At 38.7% G+C, this 25466-nt stretch overlaps 1 protein-coding gene across 1 annotated transcript in view; it reads right to left on the reverse strand.

Moving 5' to 3' along the window:
* Positions 1-559: 559 nt before the first annotated feature.
* Positions 560-25466, reverse strand: part of ARSB (arylsulfatase B) — a 222527-nt gene continuing 197620 nt past the window's right edge. The window contains exons 7-8 of the mRNA XM_037800847.1: positions 5020-5142; positions 560-3884 (exon numbers count right to left, since the gene is read on the reverse strand). Of these exons, the coding sequence (XP_037656775.1) occupies positions 3619-3884; positions 5020-5142 (389 nt within the window). The 3' untranslated portion in view covers positions 560-3618. The remainder of the gene's footprint in view (positions 3885-5019; positions 5143-25466) is intronic.

Here is a 25466-nt window from a genome sequence, read left to right on the forward strand (position 1 = left end):
CCTCAGTCTATCTATGGTTGGAGTTTGAATCAGTAGAATGAGTTTCCGATGAGAGCAGCCACTGCAATTCTCCCTTCTCCTTCCTGGAGCTGACAGCCCCTCCTCCCCCGGGACTGAGCCTGGCAGGGAGGGGCGCGGGTCCCCTGGCCGCAAAAACTTACAGATTTCGCTGATCTCAGCAGTTCCACGTTTTCATGAGTGTTGTATGAAGTATGCCCAAAGACAGATTGCTCTGTGGTGTCCAGTCCACGCAGTTCCTGGCTTTTTACCTACTTTCCTGGAGGAGTAACTAAAACATACAGCTCACCAGTCTGCCATCTTGCCCCGCCCCCCTGTTTGTTTTTTAAGCTGCTAAAGTTTGGGATAATTAGTTACACAGCAATACATACTACATTCTCTTATTGTCAGCTTATTTTCACCCCCATCTTCCCTTGATCGCCCTCCAGTATTTTATAGTGTGTATTTTTAGGGCAACGACAGACATTTTTTTTTAGCTCTGTCATTTTATCATATTTATTTATTTGATACCTTATTGAGATGTAATTCACATACCATAAAATTGTATGACACATTTTTTATTGTGGTAAAATACACATCCAATTCAACATTTTACCATTTTAAAGTGTACAATTCAGTGGCTTTATGTATATTCACAATGTTGTGAAACCATCACCGCTATCTACTTCCAGAACTTTTTTATTACTCCAAATGGAAACTCCAAGCCCATGACTGATAAAGTTTAAAAGATGAATTTAATTTTATTTTGTCTCCCGAATCTGGAGCAACCGTGTGGTAACAAATTAAAACTAGCCCATGATTAAATAAAACTTTCTCTAAAGGTGAAAAATTTTGGAAAGAAAGAACATTAACATTTCTAATGACAACATATGACACTTTGCACATTCTTGTAGAGAATAAGAAAATCTACACACATTCTATTATGGATAAAACTAAATCTCAATATTTTTACAAAAAATTTTTAAAAATTAAAAAAAATTTAAAAATCTTTAAAAGTCCTTTGAAATCCATTGACTGTGCAACATTTGCATTGTACATAGCAACAAGAGAACTCAAATGGAGACTGCTGTTCGGAGTACAATAGGGAGAGCAAATAGATCTCACGTAGTGATGTCCTTGAATCTAATATTAGTGGCCACAGGCAGCCCTGTGATTAAAAGGATCCAGAAGGATCCACTGGGCTCAGTTCACAATATCTGCCACAGGTTGGGGAGTGACAGGTGATAGCATATTGGCCAGGTATTTCCCAACTCTGGAGAGGGGTATAAGCTGGTAATAGGTTTCATTAGTTCTAGCACCATTTCCTGCCAGCAGTCATATTTTAAAATACAGGTTAGTTGTAAAGAGAAAATATTGCTATGAATTGAAGGATAGCTTTACAAAGGCCTATAAGATATCATTGAATAGTTTTAGCTCCTAGTGTACTTTTTGAAGAATATAACTGAAGAGTATTTGATGTTTTCATTCCTTGCCTCCTAGAAGAAAGAAGGCAAGATATTACCTTTGTTCAGTGTCAGGGACTGAACTATGTCCCTCATATAAGACAGGCTCAGGTCCTAACCCCTAGTCCTGTGGGTGTGAACCCATTTGCAAATATAACCTTTGAAGATGTTATTATTAGTTAAGGTGTACCCAAACTGAATGAGGGTGGGCCTTAATCCAATACGGCTGAAGTCCTTATAAGCAATGGAAATTGGAAATGGAAGAGAAAGCCACATGGAGGAGTTGGGAGCAGGAGATCAACCAAACCTGGAACAGAAAGGAGAGGACATTCCAGGTGACAGGAAAGCCAAGGAACCCAAGGACTGCCAGCAAGCCAGAATGCTACCCCAAGAGGAGCAAGCCTTCTAGCCTCTGAAACCGTGGGCCAATAAATTCCTGTTGTTAAGCAAATCCATTGCGTGGTATTTGTCATAACAGCTTGGAAACTAAGACCGTGGGCATATTTCTTTTTTCCTCCCAGAAGAGGACATTACAGTCTTGCTACGGAGTGTCCTACAACTGCCCAGACATTCTGACTATGCTCCTACCCAAGGAGGGCAGCTTGACAACAGAAAATGGTAGTTGAAGGACATTTGTAGGATCCCTATATTCAGCTCATTGGTCTAGCATCTTCCATTGTATGAGACTTCTCATTTTGTCATTTGTCCATCTAGTCATTCACTCATTAAAAAATGTTTTTTGAGTGTTTTCTATGTACTAGACATTGTTCTAGGCATTGATTACAAGCAGTGAACAAAACAGTGCAGCTAATGCAGAAGGTGTAGAACATTGTTTTTGCATGCATTTCTCTGAGTTTGACATACTCTGAAGCAAATCTGGATTGATCCTTGTTAGTGGGACAGAACTGTACTGAAATGGGTGGGCAGGTCAAACTACATCCTCTTTTTCCAACCCTGGAAACTCAAAGGTAGGAAAACTGAGAGAATAAAACAAATGTAGATGTGGCTTCCTTTGCTTTCCAAGGCCCAGTATCCCGGACACTGGCCGTTTCCTTTTTCAAACTGCCCACTTCCACCATTTAATGGCAAAATTGTAAATATCCTGGGGGTTTGCTTCACTGCTAGGGAACAGCGGTTCCACTCAATATATTATGAGATAAAGCCACAGTCATGAAAGACACTCCATGCAACTCAGGGAAAAAACCTCACTGTGCCAATGACACAGAAGTGAGCATGACATATCCAGGTCTGTCTATGTCCACCACAAGCAGGCTCACAAAGCCAGACTCGACCACCGTCTCTGGGCAGGGCTCTAGCTTCAGCAACAGGGTTGGTGCCACAGTCACATGGTTTATTAGGGTCAAAAGGAAGGCAGGGCTCAGCAGTGTTCCCCAAATCAGTGGTGCTCAAAGTAGACAGGCATAGCAGCCTTTCTGGGTGCAGGACACCTGAGCCAAAAGGAAGGTAGGAAAAGTGCTGCAGGGGAGTTGGATGGCAGGAAGTCTAGACAAAATGAGCAACAGCCAGGCGGTTGGGGGTAAACTTGGGGTAAAAAACATTCTTTATTGTAAAAACCAAAACCAAGGCTGAGGCATAATTGCTTTGTTGACCCTAACAATGAAATGGGCCTCATACTATGTGATGGGATGAGCGAGCAGGTGCAATCCAAGGAGGGTTATTCACGTGGAATGTCTGAATATGATTTCTCACAGACAGGGAGAAGCCATGGCCAACATACCCATTAAAAACTATCTGCTCTCTTTGTTTAGTTACAAGAAATGTGAGTCACTCCAATAAAACCATGCAACTGGCAGAAGGGAAATGGAACGTCTGACTTGTGAGGGAAAAAGAGCCAGCTGCTCCAGCCTCCAGGACTCAGAACCTCTTATTGCAAGTCAAGTTCCCAGCTGTCCACAGCCTAGGAAAAAAGGAGATGAACCTGGCCACCCTCTCCTCCAGACACATGCCCCAGCCAACAGCAGGAGTGTTCCAGGTATTATCCACTTTTTCAATGCATGAGGGGTTGAAATTAGACACCTCTGTGTGGTTTAGGAACAGGAAAAGGGCCAGGTGAGCCCAGGTTGGGAAACAAATGAGAGTCACACGAGGACCAACTTGCAACAGAAGGGTTTTCTAACCTTCCCAAGATGCCTGAATCCTACATCCAAGGGCCCCAAACCCCAGTGCTGGCTGGATCACAGCGGGGATCCTGCGGGGGGAAGTACACAGGCACTGAGTGTTTATGGTAGAACTGCAGGCGGGAAAGGAGCCTTTCCACAATATGAGGGTGTTCTCCTGACAGGTCATGTCTTTCTTCCGGGTCCTTATCAATATCGAAGAGCCAGAGGGTTTTGGTTGGTGGGTCCATTGATGGTATCTCAGAAACATTAGATTGAGATGGTGGTGGAAACCAGTAACCACAGCCTGGCAAAGAAATAAAACAGTTTATTGGGGAAGAAGCATGGTGGGCAGGTTCTAACCTCAGGGAGGGTGTCTCGGAGACAAGGCTGAGCTGCGCTGTGGATGGGGACACATAAAAAAGATGCAGCCCTTTGATTGCTATTTCTAGATCTGTCTCAGACCTTGACATCTGGTGTTTTAACTGTAGATGCCTCACTGCATTCACAACCAGGAGCATCCAGTTGGTTGTCACAATGACTGGGGGGAGGGGCCAGGGATACTAGTATGTCCTACAATGCATGGGAAGGTCCCAAACAAAGAATTGTCTGGCCCCAAATGCCAAGAGTAGCCTCCCAATAAAAACACTGTTTAATCGAGTCACAGCCTTAACTATCATCTATTTGAAAAGCACAGAAGGGATGTCATTTTGAAAGAATGTGCTCAGGGGAAGCAACCTCCGCCCCAGCTATACCACTGGTTGAGGGTGTAGTTCTCAGAGATCCTCTATGCTAGTTAGATGTGCTGTGTTTGTATAGGCACACATATCTGAAATCCTTATTTTCCACAAAGCATTCGAGTGGAGTTTCTTCCATTCAACCCCTACGGTTAATCAGTTTGTTCCCAATTTTTTTTTTTTGTTTGTTTGTTTTTGGTCAGGACTATTAGATTAAATCAATTCTCATTCAGTAGACCCAGAGGTATGTTTTATAAAAGGCAGTTGTTATTTCTTTCAACTTCTTGGTGTCTGGTGGGAACGCCTTTTCGTAAATATGGGCCATCACGACAATGGAAGCTGTGTAACTGGGAACCGGCTGAGTCTTAAAAGTAGGAAGTAGTTGTCTTTTTGTGACACATCCCAGGATGGGATCCCAGGAGGGATCACAAAAGAACTGAAAGGCAGTTTAGTAATTCAGGTGTCTGAACGGAGTAAGGACAGTGATAGGGTTTAGGATCATTGAGGAGTCAAGTAAGAAGAGATGAGAATAGAGATGGCAGAGAGGGGAAGGGGCAAGAGCAAGAGTGATATGTCCTCACTTTCCAGACAAATGGCCAAGGGATTATGACCTGGGAGGAAGGATCAGTTAGAGCTACTATGCAGAGAGCATGGCCCGGCCTTGTCTGCTATGGGAGGGGAAGTTTGCTAGGCTAAGTGTGCTACCTGGGTAGCCCGTCAGGAGTTTCCAGTTTCTGTGTCTAATTGCAGCATGGACAGATGTGTTGAAGGCTGAAAATTCTGGAAGAGAAGAACCGTCTTTTGCCGGAGCCGTGCTGTTCCCAGGACCTGATCAGAAATAGTTTGGAAGAATTAGATTGCTGTTATTGGAACGTGTCATTATAAATCAGCAATTTATATCCTTTTTGCAGAACAGTAGCTTTTATTCAACACTGGAGTGCAAATGCATATCCTGCTACAGAAATGAATCTTTCATTAAATATAAACAGAAAGCTATAGTTACATTAAATGTCAGTCATAAACCACCACAAATATAAAGGAAATCCCACAGAGATCAGAACACTAATTCATCCTCAAAATCACTACGTTCTGCCAACATACAGCTGGCCATATGCAGAATAGTGTTCTGTTACAGTAGGATGGTGGTGGGTTTTTTTTTTTCCTGTTAAGAAAAGTTTGAGTCAAATAAATACATTTTCTCTGTGTACTTATACCTATGTAAGTAATATAATAAATCATAAAACGTACATTTTACTTAAGCCTCTCTCAAAATATGGGAATTCAAGCATGCCATTATACATATATATTTTTTTTAACCATACTTATGCAGTGTAAAAGTAAGTAAGCAAAGCTAAGTTAACTACTCAGACAGGATAAGTATGTGTATAAGAACAAATCTGATCTACAAATTATCATTTGGTATCATGGATTACATTACGTTATCATTGTAAGGTCTTCTATTAATTGATCATCAATGTTTTGAGAGAAGCAATAAATAATACCTGTACCCCTTCCCTTCTTGAGTTTGGAACCAATTGAGAGGTAGAGGCCAGACAAATGGAGCCAACAATATTTCCTTTATTACTGCTAAAGTTGCCAGGAGAGAACATGGCTTCAGATCTGCAGCAGAGAGGCCTCAGTCCTGACTTCGAAAGCCTTAGCCACTCATCACTGGTCTTGCTCACTGGACAACCGCTGGCCTCTCAAAGCCCTCAGCTCAGAGCGCAGTGCTTACCTATAGCCTGTTCACCTGCTGGTTCCAAAACTAAACAAAAGGGTTTTGGATAACACTTCTTCACTTGCTTGTGAATAAGTGTGCTGCTCTATTGAAAAAGGGAAAGCTAAGGAGGGTCCCTACCTCACTCTCCTATTTATGTAGATTTAAAAACCTCAATCTTGGGCCTAGTGTATAAAATTTAGTCTGTTGTAAGTGTAAGTCCACATTCATCTATTATTTTTTCAAATATGACCACGGCAATCGTCTTGGGAACACTTCAAAATGTTGCTAAACTACCAGCCCAATAACTCATTGCCATAATATGTGCTATGTCTGTAAAAAAGTGCAGACTCCAGCACCATGGTCTGCCTTCCTTTTGTAAAAGACTTTGAAAGCACCCCTCACCCCCACCCCACCCCCTGCCAAGCAGGACTTCTTTGCTCCTGAAGGTTTTAGGAAGCACTGTCAGAGGTGGAAAAGGCAGGAAGTCCCTTCTTTGTCAGTCTTTTGGAAATGGCACTATAGAGACATACTGAAAACTGATAAAATAACATCTGTGGTTTCAGACCTCCAGTCTTAACAATCATGCACCAGTAAATCTTTAGCACCAAAGAGAAAATGTTTTTGACTACTCGTTTTTCTTTTGCTTGTGTGTATTTTGGCTGCAATACAAGCGGATGCTTCTAATGGATGCTTCTAGTGGTTGAGGTGTGTGAGGATGTCTATGATAGAAAGTGCATTCTTAAAATACATACTGAGGTAAAGCTGTGAACCCTCTTTGGTTTGTATAAGGCCATGCTTTGATACCAAAGGATGTCTGTTAAATAAAACAAGTATGCTTTGTAAACATAAAAAAAAAAAAAAAGAGGAAATTCAGCTATCTAGGCTATTCTTATATTTATATACATTTTTTTCTTTAAACAAACAGGAACATATTATACCTAAACACACCATAAGTCTAAGATTAAATGATGAAAGATGCTATCTCAACTTTATTTACTTTTTCATTTTGAGAAATTAAACAAAGAGAAAATTACAAAGAATACAGCTAATGCCCTATGAGCCACCACCCAGAACTAACGGATCTTAACATTTTGTCATTGTTTTAGTTTTCTAAAGCTGCCAAAATGCAATACACCAGAACTGCATTGGCTTTTGCAGTGGGGATTTATTAGCTTACAAGCTTACAGCTCTGAGGCCGTGAGAATGTCCAAATCAAGGCATCATCAAGATGATGCCTGGACTCCTCTGTCACATGGCAAGGCACATGGCAGTGTCTGCTGGTTTCAACCTTCTCTTCTGGGCTTTGTTGTTTTCAGCTTCCTGCCTCTGTGGCTTTCTCTCTGAGCTTCTATGTTTCATCCTCTTATAAAGGGCTCCAGTAAGAGGATTAAGACCCACCTGGGGCACACCTCAACTGAAATAACCTAATCAGAAGGTCCCACCCACAATAGGTTTACACCTACAGGAATGGATTATCTTTAAGAACATGATCTTCTGGGAAGGGAAAACTAAGGAGGGTCCCACCCTCCAAACCATCAGTCATATTTGTTTTTTCAAGTAAAAGGAAAAAGATAATAAAGATGAAGTTGAAGTCTCCCTCCTCAGTCCCAGTCCCCTTGCCCCCTCCTCCAGAGGCTGCTGCTACCATGAATTTAGTGAATCCCTGAGTCATTTAAAAATAACGGTAACATTTATATGAGTCAAGGAATAATATATAGTACTGTTTTGTATTTTAGATTTGACATACATGAGCGCATGTCATAAATTTGATATATATTCCTTCAAACTGTTTAGCATTTCAACATATAAAAGTACCACATTTTATTTATCCATTCCCTTGTTGATGGGTGTTTAGGATTATTTATTTATTTATTTCTATTGAAAACTCTCCTGCAGTGAACACTGTTGTCCACGTCTCCTTGTGCACATGTACAAGAATTTCCCTAAGGTGCGTGTCTGGAAGTAAAAGCGTTCAGTTGCAAGGTATACACATTTCCAACTTTACATTACACGTGGTAATTGGCCCACTAACCAGTAATGTCCCCATTTCTGCACATCCTGTATCTAATACTGTCAGATTTAAAATTTTTGCCTATCTAAAAGTTTGAGAAAGAAATCGTCTATTTTTTCCCCCTCATTCAATCAGTGAGAACAATCTTCTGTTCTTTGTGTAAATCCAAGAGTTGTTTTTTAAAATAAATTTTTATAACACCCGTGGAGAAAAGTGCATGAATCACAAGGGTATGGTCTGATGAACAGTGAACGCTCCCATGTAAACACCAGCCCAATCAAGAAGTGGAACATGACCAGGACTTTATCTCAAACCATCTCTAGTTACTACCCTTCTCTCTTAAAGGTAACTGCTATCCTAACTTTGAACAGTAGAGATCATTTTTGCCTGCCTTTGAGCTTTTGGACTTTAATTGTATAAGAGGAAATCATACAATACGTACTCTTTTATTTCTGGCTTCTGTTGATCAACATTATGTTTGTCAGATTCATTTGTGTTGCTGATATTCAACCTATTCCCAGTACTTCATTCATATTTATTGCTGGATAGTATTCCATTGTATGAAAAGTCTACAACCCCTCACTTTCAGATTTAAAACTGAACTGGAATTGATTTTTGTGTGTGAAATGAAGTAGGAATCAGGGTTCATTTTTTTAAAAAAAATATGACTATCAATTGACCAACCACTATTTACTGAAAAAAACTGCTCTTTCCCCACTCCTCTGTAGAGACACCTTTGTCAAAAATCGTATTTCCGTATGTGGTGAGTCTGTCTCGAGAACAGCACTGTCCAACAGAACTTCCTGCAATGGTGGGAATGCTCTAGATCTGTGCTGTTCAAACAGATGAAATGTGGCTAGTGCAACTGAGGAACTGGATTTTTAAAGTTAATTTAATTTTAATTAAATTTACATAGCCACGTGTAACTAGTGGTGGTTGCACTGGACAGCACAGCTCTGGAGTCTCTACTCTGTTCCACTGTTCAATTTGTTCTCTCTATACTAACATCACACTATCTTAATTACTGTAGCTTTATACTGTTTTTCTAGCTGCTGTATAAGTCCCTCAACTTTGTTGTTCTTCAAGATCAACTTCATCATTCTTGGCTTTTTGCATTTCTAATATAGATTTTAGGATCAGCTTGTCAAGTTTCACAAACGTATTTGTTGGGATATTGATTAGGATGGTACTGAATCCAGGGGTCAATTGGGGGTATTGCTTTCTTATAATTCATCCTAATATCCATTTAAGCCTTTAAAATTTTCTCTTAATATTTTATTGTCTTCTTTGTAGAAGTCTTATACATCTTTCCTTAGGCTTTCTCCTAGTTGGTGTTTTTTTATACTATTGTAAATGACATTTTAAGATAGATTTTGACATTAAAATGATAATAAAGGAATATTATGAACAACTCTATGCCCACCAATTAGATAACCTAGATGAAATGAACCAATTCCTTGAAATACAAGGTCTACCAAAACTTACAGAAGGAGAAACAGACAATCAAAAAGGCCTACAACTATTAAAGAAATTGAATCAACAATTAATAACCTTCTGAAACAGAAAGCACCAGGCCCTGATGGTTTCACTAGTGAATTATACCAAACATTTAAAGAAGAAATGATACCAATTCTATAAATCTCTTCCATAAAATAGAAGCAGAAGGAACACTCCTTAACTAATTTTATGAGGCCTGTATTACACTAATACCAAAACCAGATAAAGACATTACAAGAAAGGAAAATTAACAATTGTTCTGGTTTGGATCTATTATGTCTCCCAGTAATCCAATCTTGTGGGGGCAGACCTATTGTGGGTAGGGTTTTTTTAATTAGGTTGTTTCCATGGAGATGTGACCCCACCCATTCAAGGTGGGTCTTAGTTAGTTTACTGGCGTCCTCTATGAGAATAGGATAAAAGGCGGAGACATTTTGAAGAAAGTTCAGAGAGAAACTTAGAGAGAAATGTCTAGAGACATTTTGGAGACAGCTGTTGAACCCAGAGCTGACACAAACCCAGATGTTTGGAGATGCACACAAAAAGAGTTTGGAGATGCCAAGCTAAGAGATGAAGCCCAGAGTTTGCCCCAGAAAAGCTAAAAGAGGACCCCCAGATGCTTCAAAGAGAAGACACTGGAATCAGAAGCTGAAAGCAATGCAACCCAGGAGCAAAGGAACAGAGGACAACAGCCGTGTGCCTTCCCAGCTGACAGAGGTGTTTCAGAAGCCATCGGCCTTTCTTCAGTGAAGGTATACCTTGTTGATGCCTTAGTTTGGACACTTTTATGGCCTTAGAACTGTAAATTTGTAACCTAAACCCCCCTGTATATAAAAGTCAATCCATTTCTGGTATTTTGCATTTCAAGCAGCCTTAGCAAACCGGAACACCAACCAATATCTCTCATGAGCACAGATACAAAAGTCCTCAACACTATAGAAGCAAATATAATCCAACAATGTATAAAAAGAATTAAACACCAAGTGGGATTCATTACAGATATGCAAGGCTGTTATACCCTTTGAGAATCAGTTAATGTAAAAAAATATATATATATTTATAAATGCTTGTTGCTGGTATAAAAATTTAATTGGATTTTTTTACATATTGACTTGTACCAGTGACTTTTCTAAATTTATTTGTTAATTCTAATCCTTTATCTACAGATCCTTTGTTTTTTCTATGTATTCTATCATGCCACTTGCAAATAATAACAGTTGTTTCTCCTATATTATCTTTACACCTTTTATTTATTTATTTTTATAACTTTATGACACTAGCCAGAATCTCCAGTACAATTTTGAATAAAACTGATTATAGTGGCAATTCCCATCTCATTCCTGATTTCAGGGGGAAAGCTTTCATTATTTCACAATTAAGTATGATGCCAAGAAAATATTTTTGTGGTACACTTTATCATATTAAAGAAGTTCCTTTCTAAATTCCCAATTTACTAAGAGCTTTTTTAATATCGTAAATGGGTATTAAATTGTATATGTTTTTTCAGCATATAATGAGAATCACGTAATCACTCTTCTTTATACTTTGTTGTAAAATTATATTTATTCACTTTTGGAATAAACCCTTTTTAGTCATGATATTTATCCTTTTAATATATTGCTTGATTCACATTTTGTTCATATTTTACCTATGCTCAAGACAGAGTATGGTTTAAAATTTTCTTTCTTATAATGTTCTTAACATGTTTTTGAATCAAGGTTATACTGGTCTTATAAAAAGAATTACGAAGTATTCCCTACTTTTCTATTTCCTGGAAGAGTTTGGGTAAGATGGATGTTACTTTCTAAATATTTGGAAGAGTTCCTTGGTGAAGCCATTTGGACCTAGAGTTTTCTTTATGGAAAGATTTTTAATTATTGATTTAATTTCTTTAACATAGACAGGACAATTCAGATCTTCTCTCTCCTTTTGTTAGCTTTAATAAATTGTATTTTATTAGGAATTTGTCAAGTTCATGCACATTTTTATCATCTTATCTTTTTAATGTCTGTAACATCTGTGGTAATATTCCCTTTATATTCTTGATATTGGCAATTTGTGCTTTTCTTTCTTTTTTTTTTTATGGTCAATTTTGCTGAAGGCTAAATTGATTTTATTAATCTTTTCAAAGAACCAAATTGAGGCCTTATAGATCCCCTCTATAGTATATTTGTTTTCCGTTCTGGTTTGCTAATGCTGCCCTTTTGCAAAACACCAGAAACGGATTAGCTTTTATAAAGGGGGTTTATTTGGTTACAAAGTTACAGTCTTAAGACCATAAAGTGTCCAAGGTAAGGCATCAACAATAGAGTACCCTCACTAGAGAAAGACCATTGGCATCCGGAAACCTCTGTTTTAGCTCGGAAGGCACATGGTTGGCATCTGCCTGCTTCCAGATTGTGTTTCAAAATGGCATTCTCCAAAGTGTTGCTATTGGGGCATTTTGTCCTCTCTCAGCTGCAGCTGCTCTTCAAAATGAAGCTCTCAGTTGTTCTGTGTCTGGGCCTGTGTGGCTCTTTTTAAAGTACTCCAGTGATCCAATAATGATCCATGATGAATGGGTGGAGCCACACCTCCATGGAAACATTCAATCAAGAGGTCACACCCTAATCAAAGGTGTCACTTACAGTTGGGTGGGTCACATCTCCATGGAAACACTCAATCACAAGGTTCCAACCTAATCAACACCAATACATCTGCCCCCACAAGATTGCATCAAAGATAATGGTGTTTGGGGGAACATAATACATCCAAACTGGTGCATTTTCTATTTCATTAATAGTTTCTCTTCTCTTCATTATTTCCTTCCCTCTACTTTCTTTGGGCTTAATTTGCTATTCTTTTGATAATTCCATGAGTAATTGATTTCCAGCATGTTTTCTCCTTTTCTGATATATGCACTGTGCCAGTTTGAAGCTGTTATGAACCCCAGAAAAGGCCTTGTTCTTTTAATCCATTCCTGTGTGTGTAGAACCACTGTAGGTGGGGCTTTTTGATTAGGTTGTTTCAACTGAGATGTGACCCACCCAATTCAAGATGGGTCTTAATCCTTTACTTGAGTCATTTATGAGAGGATAAAAGGCAGAAAAGGCCAAGAGAGCTAAGAGAGAGAAACACCCAGAGAAGTTTAGAGGATAGACCCTGGAGGAGCTGAGAGAGCCAACTGAAGCCAGGAGCTGAAATCAACAAAACCCAGGAGAGAAAAAGGACCAGCAGATCCATGTGCCTTCCCATGTGAAAGAGAAACCCTGGATAACAGCAGCCTTTCTTCAGAGAAGGTAGCTACCTCTTGATGCCTTAATTTGGACATTTTCACGGCTTAGAACTGTAAATTTGTAAACTAATAAATCCCCATTGTAAAAGCCAACCCATTTCTGGTATATTGCATTCTGGCAGCTTTAGCAAACTGAAACATGCACTCAATACTATAAATTTGCCTCCAAACGCAACTTTATTTTCTGTGCAATTTTTTTCCTTTTTCTTTAAATATATATATGTGTGTGTGTGTGTGTGTGTGTGTATACAGACACACACACACACACACACATATATACATACGACTTAAAATTTTCCCCTTCAACCACATTCAGATATATAATTCTGTGGTGTTAATTACATTGACAATACTGTGCTACCGTCAACATCTTCCATTCCCAAAACTTTTTCGTCACTCCCAATGGAAATTCTGTACCAACTAAGCCTTTACTTTCCATTCCCTATACTCTGTAGCCTCTGGTTATCTATATTCTATTTTATGACTCTACAAATTTATTTGTTCTAATTATTTCATATCAGTGAATTAATACAGTATCTGTCCTTTTGGTTTTATTTCACTCAACATGATGTCTTCAAGGTTCATTCATTCTGTGCATGTAGCAGAACTTCGTTCCTTTTCATGGTTGCATAATATTCCATTATATGTATATACCACATTTTGCTTATCCATTCATCTTTTGATGGACACTTGGGTTGCTTCCATCTGTTGGCACTTGTTAATAATGCTGCTGTGAACATTAAGTGTGAAAATATCTGTTTGAGTCCCTGCTTTCAATTCTCTTAAGTATATCACTAGAAGTGAGACTATGTACCTAGTCTATATACCTAGACAAGCATACGTTAATTCTATACTTAACTTTCTGAGGAACCACCAAACTGTTTGCCATAGAGGCTGCACCATTTTACATTCCAACCAACAATGAATGAGTGTTCCTGTTTCTCCACATTCTCTTCGACACTTGTTACTTCTGTTTTTAAAATAGCAGCCATTCTAGTAGGTGTGAAATAGTATCTCATTGTGGTTTTATTTGCATTTCCTTAATGGCTCATGATATTGAACATCTTTTCGTGTGCTTTTTGGTTATTGATAAACCTTCTTTGGAGAAACGTCTATTCAAGTCTTTTGCACATTTTTTGATTGGGTCATTTATCTTTTTGTTGTTGAGTTGTAGAATTTCTTCATAAATTCTAGACAGTAAACCCTTATCAGGTACGTGGTTTCCAAATATTATCTCTCATTCTGCAGGTTGTCTTTTTACTTTCATGATGAACTCCTTTGATGCACAAAAGTTTTTAATTTTGATGAGGTCTCATTTATCTATTTTTTCCTTTGTTGCTTGTGCTTTTGGTATAATGTCTAAGAAACCATGGCCTAGAAGATGCTTCCATATGGTTTCTTTTAGGAGTTTTATAGTCCTGGTTCTTATTATTAGGTCTTTGCTCATTTTGAGTTAATTTTCATATATGGTGTGAGATAGGGCTACCCTTTCATTCTTTTGCATATGGACATCCAGTTTTCCCAGAACCATTTACTGAAGAAACTGTTTTTTCTCAAGTGAGTGACTTGGCACTATGTCAAAAATCAATTGACCATAGATGTGACTGTCTATTTCTGAACTCTCAATTTTGATTCTATATTTCCATCCTTGTGCCAATACCATGTGTTTTGACCACTATAGCTTTGTAATAAGTTTTAAAATTGGGAAGTGTGAATCCTCTAGCTTTGCTCTTCTTTTAAGATGGCTTGGGCTACTCAGGCCCCTTACACTTTCAAATAAATTTGATGATTGAGTTTTCCATTTCCGCAAAGAAGGCTATTGGAATTTTGATCAGTATTGTTTTGGCTACTAACTCTAGTACCCTTGTGGATTTTTGAGATTTTCTATATAAAGAATTGTGACATCTGTAATAGGGAAAGTTTTGCTATTTCCTTTCCAATTTGGATGCCTTTTATTTCTTTTTCTTGCCTAATTGCTCTGGCTAGAATTTCCAGAGTAAACTTGGTGACAGCATGCAACCTTGTCTTGTTCCAGATATTAGAGGTAAAGCTTTCATTCTTTCACAATTGAGCATAATGTTAGTAGTGGACTTTTTATATATGAACTTCATCATGATGAAGAGGGAGGGAGTTTACTTCTATTCCTAGATTTCTGTGTTTTAATTAAGAAGGGATGCTGGATTTTGTCAAATGCCTTTTCCACATCAGCTGAGAAGATCATGTGTTTTTCCCTTTTATTCTGTTAATGTGGTGTACTAATTTAATTAATTTTCTTATGTTAAACCACTCTTACACGTTTGGGATAAATCCCACTTGATTATGGTGTTTAATTCTTACAATATGCCACTGGATTTGGTTTGCTAGTATTTTGTTGAGGATTTTGCATCTATATTCATAAGGGATATTGGTCAATAATTTTCTATTCTTATGGTGTCTTTATCTAGCATTAGTATTAGGGTAATGTTGGCCTCCTAGAATGAGTTAGGTAGTGTTTCTTCCTGTTCCATTTTTTGTAAGAGTTTGAGCAGGACTGGTGTTAATTCTTCTTGGAGTGCTTGATGGAGTATACCTGTGAAGCTATATGGTCCTGGACTTTTCTTTATTAGGAGGTTTTTTTTAAAATGGATTCCATCTGTAATTGGTCTGTTGAAATCTTCCATTTCTTCTAGAGACAATGTCAGTTCTTTGTGGGTTTCTATGATCTTGTCAATTTCATCCAAGTTGTCTAATTTGTTTGCATACTGTTGTTCACAATACCCTCTTATAATCCTTTTTATTTTTGTGGGGTCAAGAGTAATGCTCCCCTTTCACTTATGATTTCAGTTATTTTTCCTTTGTTAGTCTAGTGAAAGGTTTTACTGATCTTTTCAAAGAACTAATTTTCAGTTTTGTTAATTCTCTCTATTGTTGTTTTATTCTCTATATCATTTATTTCTGCTCTAATCTTTGCTATTTCCTTCCTTCTGCTCACTTTGGGTTTAGTTTGCTGTTCTTTACCTAGTTCTCCAGGTGTGCACTTAGGTCTTTGATTTGAGTGCTTTCTTCTTTTTTAATGTAAAAATACAGGGCTGTAAATTTCCCTTACAGCATGGCCTTTGCTGTATCCTGTAAGTTTTGATATATTGTCAAAACTTCATTTGTCTCATGATATTTCTTGATTTTCCTTGTGATTTATTCTCTGGCCCAATGATTGTTTGAGTGTGTTAACTTCCACACATTTGTTGATTTTCCAGTTCTCTGCCTCATGTTGATTTCTAGCTTCATTCCACTGTGATCAGAGAAGATGCTTTGTATAATATCTATCTTTTTCAATTTATTGAGACTTGTTTTGTAACCTAACGTGTTCTATCCTGGAGAATGATCCACGTGCAGTTGAAAAGAACATATATCCTGCTGTTTGGGGGTGGAGTGTTCTGTAAATGCCTGTTAGAGCTAGTTCATTTATCATATTGTTCAATTTCTCAGTTTCCTTATTGATTGTCTGTCTAGGATGTTCTGTCCATTGATGAAAGTGGTATATTGAAGTCCCCAACTATTACTGTAGAGTTGTCTACTTCTCCCTTCAGTTTTGTCGGTATCTGCCTCATGTGTTTTGGGTCACGGTGGTTAGTGCATAAATGTTTATGATCATTATTTCTTCTTGGTGGATTGACTCTTTTGTTAACATACTGTGTCATTCTTTGTGACCCATGGTCTCTTTTGTTTCCTGGGGTCCCTTTTGTACGCATGTGCTTGCTGACTGCTTGGGCTCTGCCCTGGGTCTATGTGGCCATCATTCCCCCTATCTGAATGTGCATTGGGTTCTAACTCCCAGCTGTGACTGGCTCTGTGATCTGCAACCACGGCAGGAGGTGCTGGGGCCAGAGTGTTGCTGCCGTATGCCTCAAGCCACACAGGACCAAGTGACAGGGAGGTGTCTAGCCTGGCAGGTCTGAGTCACTGATCTCCTACCTTCTTTTTTGGTGGTTTTCTTTTTCTTTGATTCAGCATTTGTGGAATCTTTCTCTAGTCTCTATCATCCTCCAGAGTTCTAAGCAAGTGGGATTTGCCCTATTATTAGTCGTTTCTGAGAGGAAACTTTACCAGGGAAGACACAGGTTGCCATCTTGATAACATCACTTGTACCATGCAATTTTTTTTTTTTTTTGTTTTTTTTTTTTTTTTTTTTTTTTAATGTGAATTGGTTTATTTCTTTAAAACATGTAAATTACTTAATCAGTGTCACTTAACATTTTATACTATGAGCTTGAAAGTGTCACTTGTCACTATCAGTTCTCCAATTTTGAAAAATGTTTTTGGAAGTGTTTTTTTTTTTTTTTTTTTTTTTTACCATATCCTTTATTTTTTTTTTTTTTTTTAAATCATCATTTTATTGAGATATATTCACATACCACGCAGTCATACAAAACAAATTGTACTTTCGATTGTTTACAGTACCATTACATAGTTGTACATTCATCACCTAAATCAATCCCTGACACCTTCATTAGCACACACACAAAAATAACAAGAATAATAATTAGAGTGAAAAAGAGCAATTGAAGTAAAAAAGAACACTGGGTACCTTTGTCTGTCTGTTTCCCTCCCCTACTTTTCTACACATCCATCCATAAACTAGACAAAGTGGTGTTTGGTCCTTATGGCTTTCTCAATCCCATTGTCACCCCTCATAAGCTACATTTTTATACAACTGTCTTCGAGATTCATGGGTTCTGGGTTGTAGTTTGATAGTTTCAGGTATCCACCACCAGCTACCCCAATTCTTTAGAACCTAAAAAGGGTTGTCTAAAGTGTGCATAAGAGTGCCCACCAGAGTGACCTCTCGGCTCCTTTTGGAATCTCTCTGCCACTGAAGCTTATTTCATTTCCTTTCACATCCCCCTTTTGGTCAAGAAGATGTTCTCCGTCCCACGGTGCCAGGTCTACATTCCTCCCTGGGAGTCATATTCCACGTTGCCAGGGAGATTCACTTCCCTGGGTGTCTGATCCCACGTAGGGGGGAGGGCAGTGATTTCACCTTTCAAGTTGGCTTAGCCAGAGAGAGAGGGCCACATCTGAGCAACAAAGAGGCATTCAGGAGGAGACTCTTAGGCACAAATACAGGGAGGCCTAGCCTCTCCTTTGCAGCAACCGTCTTCCCAAGGGTAAAACTTATGGTAGAGGGCTCAACCCATCAAACCACCAGTCCCCTATGTCTGTGGTCATGTTAGCAACCATGGAGGTGGGGTAGGCGAATACCCCTGCATTCTCCACAGGCTCCTCAAGGGGGCACTACATCTTTTTTTTTTTTTTTTTCCCCTTGTTTGTCTTTTTTCTTTTTTTTTTTTTTTTTTTTTTTTTTTAACTTTCCCTTCTTTTTTCAAATCACCTGTATGAAAAAAAAAGTTAAAAAGAAAACAAACATACAATAAAAGAGCATTTCAAAGAGACCATAGCAAGGGAGTAAGAAAAAGACAACTAACCTAAGATAACTGCTTAACTTCCAACATGTTCCTACTTTACCCCAAGAAAGTTACATAATATAGCAACATTTCAGTGAACTTGTTACTACTACAACCATCAGAAATTAACAGACCATAGTCATTTCTGGGCATCCCCAGAACGTTAAATAGCTTATCTGTTCTTCCTGGATTATTGTTCCCCCTTCCTTAATTGCTCTCTACTGCTAGTTCCCCTACATTCTACATTATAAACCATTTGTTTTACATTTTTCAAAGTTCACATTAGTGGTAGCATATAATATTTCTCTTTTTGTGCCTGGCTTATTTCGCTCAGCATTATGTCTTCAAGGTTCATCCATGTTGTCATATGTTTCACCAGATCGTTCCTTCTTACTGCCGCGTAGTATTCCATCGTGTGTATATACCACATTTTATTTATCCACTCATCTGTTGAAGGACATTTGGGTTGTTTCCATCTCTTGGCAATTGTGAATAATGCTGCTATGAACATTGGCGTGCAGATATCTGTTCGTGTCACTGCTTTCCGATCTTCCGGGTATATACCGAGGAGTGCAATCGCTGGATCGAATGGTAGCTCTATATCTAGTTTTCTAAGGAACTGCCAGACTGACTTCCAGAGTGGCTGAACCATTATACAGTCCCACCAACAATGAATAAGAGTTCCAATTTCTCCACATCCCCTCCAGCATTTGTAGTTTCCTGTTTGTTTAATGGCAGCCATTCTAACCGGTGTTAGATGGTATCTCATTGTGGTCTTAATTTGCATCTCTCTAATAGCTAGTGAAGCTGAACATTTTTTTATGTGTTTCTTGGTCATTTGTATTTCCTCTTCAGAGAACTGTCTTTTCATATCTTTTGCCCATTTTATAATTGGGCTGTCTGTACTATTGTCATTGAGTTGTAGGATTTCTTTGTATATGCAAGATATCAGTCTTTTGTCAGATACATGGTTTCCAAAAATTTTTTCCCATTGAGTTGGCTGCCTCTTTACCTTTTTGAGAAATTCCTTTGAGGTGCAGAAACTTCTAAGCTTGAGGAGTTCCCATTTATCTATTTTCTCTTTTGTTGCTTGTGCTTTGGGTGTAAAGTCTAGGAAGTGGCCTCCTAATACAAGGTCTTGAAGATGTTTTCCTACATTATCTTCTAGGAGTTTTATGGTACTTTCTTTTATATTGAGATCTTTGGTCCATTTTGAGTTAATTTTTGTGTAGGGGGTGAGGTAGGGGTCCTCTTTCATTCTTTTGGATATGGATATCCAACTCTCCCAGCCCCATTTGTTGAAAAGACCATTATGGCTCAGTTCGGTGACTTTGGGGGCCTTATCAAAGATCAGTCGGCCATAGATCTGAGGGTCTATCTCTGAATTCTCAATTCGATTCCATTGATCTATATGTCTATCTTTGTGCCAGTACCATGCTGTCTTGGCAACTGTGGCTTTATAATAAGCTTCAAAGTCAGGGAGTGTAAGTCCTCCCACTTCGTTTTTCTTTTTTAGAGTGTCTTTAGCAATTCGAGGCATCTTCCCTTTCCAAATAAATTTGATAACTAGCTTTTCCAAGTCTGCAAAGTAGGTTGTTGGAATTTTGATTGGGATTGCATTGAATCTGTAGATGAGTTTGGGTAGAATTGACATCTTAATGACATTTAGCCTTCCTATCCATGAACATGGAATATTTTTCCATCTTTTAAGGTCCCCTTCTATTTCTTTTAGTAGAGTTATGTAGTTTTCTTTGTATAGGTCTTTTACATCTTTGGTTAAGTTGATTCCTAGGTACTTGATTTTTTTAGTTGCTATTGAAAATGGTATCTTTTTCTTGAGTGTCTCTTCAGTTTGTTCATTTCTAGCATATAGAAACATTACTGACTTATGTGCATTAATCTTGTATCCCGCTACTTTGCTAAATTTGTTTATTAGCTCTAGTAGGTGTATCGTTGATTTCTCAGGGTTTTCTAGATATAAGATCATATCATCTGCAAACAATGACAGTTTTACTTCTTCTTTTCCAATTTGGATGCCTTTTATTTCTTTGTCTTGCCGGATTGCCCTGGCTAGCACTTCCAGCACAATGTTGAATAACAGTGGTGACAGCGGGCATCCTTGTCTTGTTCCTGATCTTAGAGGGAAGGCTTTCAGTCTCTCACCATTGAGTACTATGCTGGCTGTGGGTTTTTCATATATGCTCTTTATCATGTTGAGGAAGTTTCCTTCAATTCCTACCTTTTGAAGTGTTTTTATCAAAAAGGGATGTTGGATTTTGTCAAATGCTTTTTCAGCATCTATTGAGATGATCAATTGATTTTTCCCTTTCGAGTTTTTAATGTGTTGTAATACATTGATTGTTTTTCTGATGTTGAACCATCCTTGCATGCCTGGAATGAACCCCACTTGGTCATGGTGTATGATTTTTTTAATGTGTCTTTGGATTCGATTTGCAAGTATTTTGTTGAGGATTTTTGCATCTATATTCATTAGGGAGATTGGCCGGTAGTTTTCCTTTTTTGTAGCATCTTTGCCTGGTTTTGGTATTAGATTGATGTTAGCTTCATAAAATGAGTTAGGTAGTGTTCCATTTTTTTCAATGTTTTGAAAGAGTTTGAGTAAGATTGGTGTCAGTTCTTTCTGGAAAGTTTGGTAGAATTCCCCTGTGAAGCCATCTGGCCCTGGGCATTTATTTGTGGGAAGATTTTTGATGACTGATTGGATCTCTTTGCTTGTGATGGGTTGGTTGAGGTCTTCTATTTCTTCTCTGGTCAGTCTAGGTTGTTCATATGTTTCCAGGAAATTGTCCATTTCTTCTACATTATCCAGTTTGTTGCCATACAGTTGTTCATAATATCCTCTTATAATTTTTTTAATTTCTTCAGGATCTGCAGTTATGTCACCTTTTTCATTCATTATTTTGTTTATATGGGTCTTCTCTCTTTTTGATTTTGTCAGTCTAGCTAGGGGCTTGTCAATCTTGTTGATCTTCTCAAAGAACCAACTTTTGGTGATATTTATCCTTTCTATTGTTTTTTTGTTCTCTATGTCATTTATTTCTGCTTTAATCCTTGTTATTTCTTTTCTTCTACTTGGTTTAGGATTGGTTTGCTGTTCATTTTCTAGCTTCTTCAGTTGATCCATTAGTTCTTTGATTTTGGCTCTTTCTTCCTTTTTAATATATGCGTTTAGTGCTATAAATTTCCCCCGTAGCACTGCTTTTGCTGCATCCCATAGGTTTTGGTATGTTGTGTTCTCATTTTCATTCGTCTCTATATATTTAGCAATTTCTCTTGCTATTTCTTCTTTAACCCACTGATTGTTTAGGAGTGTGTTGTTTAACCTCCAGGTATTTGTGAATTTTCTAAGTCTCTGATGGTTATTGACTTCTAATTGTATTCCGTTGTGGTCAGAGAATGTGCTTTGAATGATTTCAATCTTTTTAAATTTATTGAGGCTTGTTTTATGTCCCAGCATATGATCTATTCTGGAGAAAGTTCCGTGAGCACTAGAAAAGTATGTGTATCCTGGTGATTTGGGATGTAATGTCCTGTAGATGTCTGTTAAATCTAATTCATTTATCAGATTGTTTAGGTTTTCAATTTCCTTATTGGTCTTCTGTCTGGTTGATCTATCTATAGGAGAGAGTGATGTGTTGAAGTCTCCCACAATTATTGTGGAAACATCAATTGCTTCCTTTAGTTTTGCCAATGTTTCTCTCATGTATTTTGTGGCACCTTGATTGGGTGCATAGACATTTACGATTGTTATTTCTTCTTGCTGAATTGCCCCTTTTATTAGTATGTAGTGGCCTTCTTTGTCTCTCAAAACATCCCTGCATTTGAAGTCTATTTTATCTGAGATTAATATTGCTACACCTGCTTTCTTTTGGCTGTAGCTTGCATGAAATATTTTTTTCCATCCTTTCACTTTCAATTTCTTTGTGTCCCTGTGTCTAAGATGAGTCTCTTGTATGCAACATATTGATGGTTCATTTTTTTTGATCCATTCTGCGAATCTATATCTTTTAATTGGGGAGTTTAATCCATTTACATTCAACGTTAAAACCGTGAAGGCATTTCTTGAATCGGCCATCTTATCCTTTGGATTATGTTTGCCATATTTTTCCCTCTCTCTATTAATATCCTTTATTGTACCCATACCGAATCTCTTTAGTACTGAACCTTTCTCCAAGTCTCTCTGTCCTGTCTTTGTTTCTCTGTCTGTAGGGCTCCCTTTAGTATCTCCAGTAGGGCAGGTCTCTTGTTAGCAAATTCTCTCAGCATTTCTTTGTCTGTGAAAAATTTAAGCTCTCCCTCAAATTTGAAGGAGAGCTTTGCTGGATAAAGTATTCTTGGCTGGAAATTCCTCTCTCTCAGAATTTTAAATATATCGTGCCATTGCCTTCTCGCCTCCATGGTGGCTGCTGAGTAGTCACTACTTAGTCTTATGCTGTTTCCTTTGTATGTGGTGAATTGCTTTTCTCTTGCTGCTTTCAGAACTTGCTCCTTCTCTTCTATGTTTGACAGTGTGATCAGTATATGTCTCGGAGTGGGTTTTTTTTGGATTTATTCTATTTGGAGTTCGCTGAGCATTTATGATTTGTGTATTTATGTTGTTTAGAAGATTTGGGAAGTTTTCCCCAACAATTTCTTTGAATACTCTTCCTAGACCTTTACCCTTTTCTTCCCCTTCTGGGACACCAATGAGTCTTATATTCGGACGCTTCATATTATCTATCATATCCCTGAGGTCCATTTCGAGTTTTTCAATTTTTTTCCCCATTCTTTCTTTTATGCTTTCATTTTCCATTCTGTCATCTTCCAGGTCACTGATTCGTTGTTCAACTTCCTCTAGTCTTGTACTATGAGTGTCCAGAATCTTTTTAATTTGGTCAACAGTTTCTTTAATTTCCATAAGATCATCCATTTTTTTATTTAGTCTTGCAATGTCTTCTTTATGCTCTTCTAGGGTCTTCTTGATTTCCTTCATATCCCGTACTAGGGTCTCATTGTTCATCTTTAGTTCTTTGAGTAGCTGCTCTAGGTGTGTCTCTTCTGGTCTTTTGATTTGGGTGCTTGGGCTTGGGTTATCCATATCGTCTGGTTTTTTCATATGCTTTATAATTTTCTGTTGTTTTTGGCCTCGTGGCATTTGCTGTCCTTGATAGGGTTCTTTTAGGGTTTGTAGACCAGTTGAAGTCCTTATCTCTAATTTATCAGATCTACAGCTTCGTGGAGTACACTTTCTCTAACTAACCAGCAGGTGGCGTCCACGAGCCACCTGTTCTCCACAAGCCAGATCTCCCCTGCTTAGCCTTTTTGGTGAGTGGGGGAGTGAGTCTTGTGGGGCCCAATTGGTGTCCCAAGCTTGCGTGTGTAGTTGGTGTTGCCTGCCCTGTATGTGGGGCGTGTTTCTGGGCAGTCGGGGAGGGGGGGTGGCCCTAACAATCAAATCTCCCTGATGATCCTAGAGTTTTAAAGCTACTGCAATAGTCTAATCCTTCAGTTCAGTCCTGCCACAGTTTGTCTCTGCCACTGACCCACAAGTCTTTGGTATTGGCGTATGGCTCCTGAGACTTGCAAGTGGGCCCCTCTTCCAGGCTGTGCACCCCGGGTCCTCTGTTGAGGGATGACTGTGCTATGTCACAGGTGAGTGCCGTCCCCCCAGGGCAGTTCTGGGCTGCTGGGCTGTGTTGGGAGGCTCCCAGTCTGCTCAAATGATGGCTGAATGGGGCTCTGTTAATTCACACTGCTCCCCCTTCCCAGCTCTGGGACATTCAGCTGAGGTTGCAGGGAAGGCTAATGTCCACGCCCAGTTTTGTGGTGTGTGCCTGTTATTTGAAGCACTTCCGTCACACTGGGTTGTCTGGGGCAGCTCTGGGCTATGGGGCTGGCGATGGGCAGGAGTGTTTCCTGTCCACCAGGATGGTGGCTGTGAGCGGACACCCCCCTTTTCTTGGGAAGTTGTGTTGTTTAGTGAATTTTCTCAGCCACTGGATTATTGCCTTTTGTCTCAGAGCTCTCTTAGTTCTGCTCTTGACTTGACGTGCCCAAATTTCAATTCTTTGAAGCTTTCTGTATTGAGCTTCTTAGAGTAATTGTTTTAGAAAAAGCAAAAAGGATTTAAAAAAAAAAAAACAAAAAAAAAAAAAAAAAAACGGCCCTCCTCAGAGATCTAATGGGTTATTGAAATGCTAATAGACAAAGCAACCAGGGCCATTAAGGAAAGGTGCCCTGGGCAGAGAGATCAGCCTTGCTTCGGGATTTGCATATGCGCCTCAAGGCCTGATCTCCGCCCTTCCCCTTTCTGTGTTCACCAGAACTCCAAAAATCCTCTGCTTTTACTTTGGAGCTTCTCGTGTTGTTTTCCTTCTATGCCCGTCTCCTCTCTGCTGGGCTGGCTGCTCTCAGAGTCTCTGGTGTCTGGCCTCAGTCTATCTATGGTTGGAGTTTGAATCAGTAGAATGAGTTTCCGATGAGAGCAGCCACTGCAATTCTCCCTTCTCCTTCCTGGAGCTGACAGCCCCTCCTCCCCCGGGACTGAGCCTGGCAGGGAGGGGCGCGGGTCCCCTGGCCGCAAAAACTTACAGATTTCGGTGATCTCAGCAGTTCCACGTTTTCATGAGTGTTGTATGAAGTATGCCCAAAGACAGATTGCTCTGTGGTGTCCAGTCCACGCAGTTCCTGGCTTTTTACCTACTTTCCTGGAGGAGTAACTAAAACATACAGCTCACCAGTCTGCCATCTTGCCCCGCCTCTGTCATGCAAGTTTTAAAAGTGCATTTTCATTATTAAGATAAAATTATTTTCTAATTTACATTGTGAATTCTTTTTGACTCAAGGATTACTTGAATGTATATTATTTAATTTCCAAACATTTGGGCATTTATACTCATCATCTTTTTGTTCCTGATTTCTAGTTGAATTTCTCTGTGGTTAGAGAACATATCTATTTATTTTTTAAATAAACTTTTAATTTTAAAATAATTTTAGATTTACAGTATATGATTTAAGTCCTCTTAAATCTGTTGACACTTGCTTTATGGCCCAACATACTGTCAATATTAGTAAATACTGCATTAGCACTTGAAAAGATAAATATTCTAAAGGTATTGGAAAAGTGATCTGTATAACATGTTGGTCAAGTTTGTTAACAATGCTCTTCAAATATTTTATGTCCTTAATGATTTGTTTGTTTGTTTGCCT

This window comes from Choloepus didactylus, chromosome 13 (genome assembly GCF_015220235.1).
Source record: "Choloepus didactylus isolate mChoDid1 chromosome 13, mChoDid1.pri, whole genome shotgun sequence".
Taxonomy (NCBI): Eukaryota; Metazoa; Chordata; class Mammalia; order Pilosa; family Megalonychidae; genus Choloepus; species Choloepus didactylus.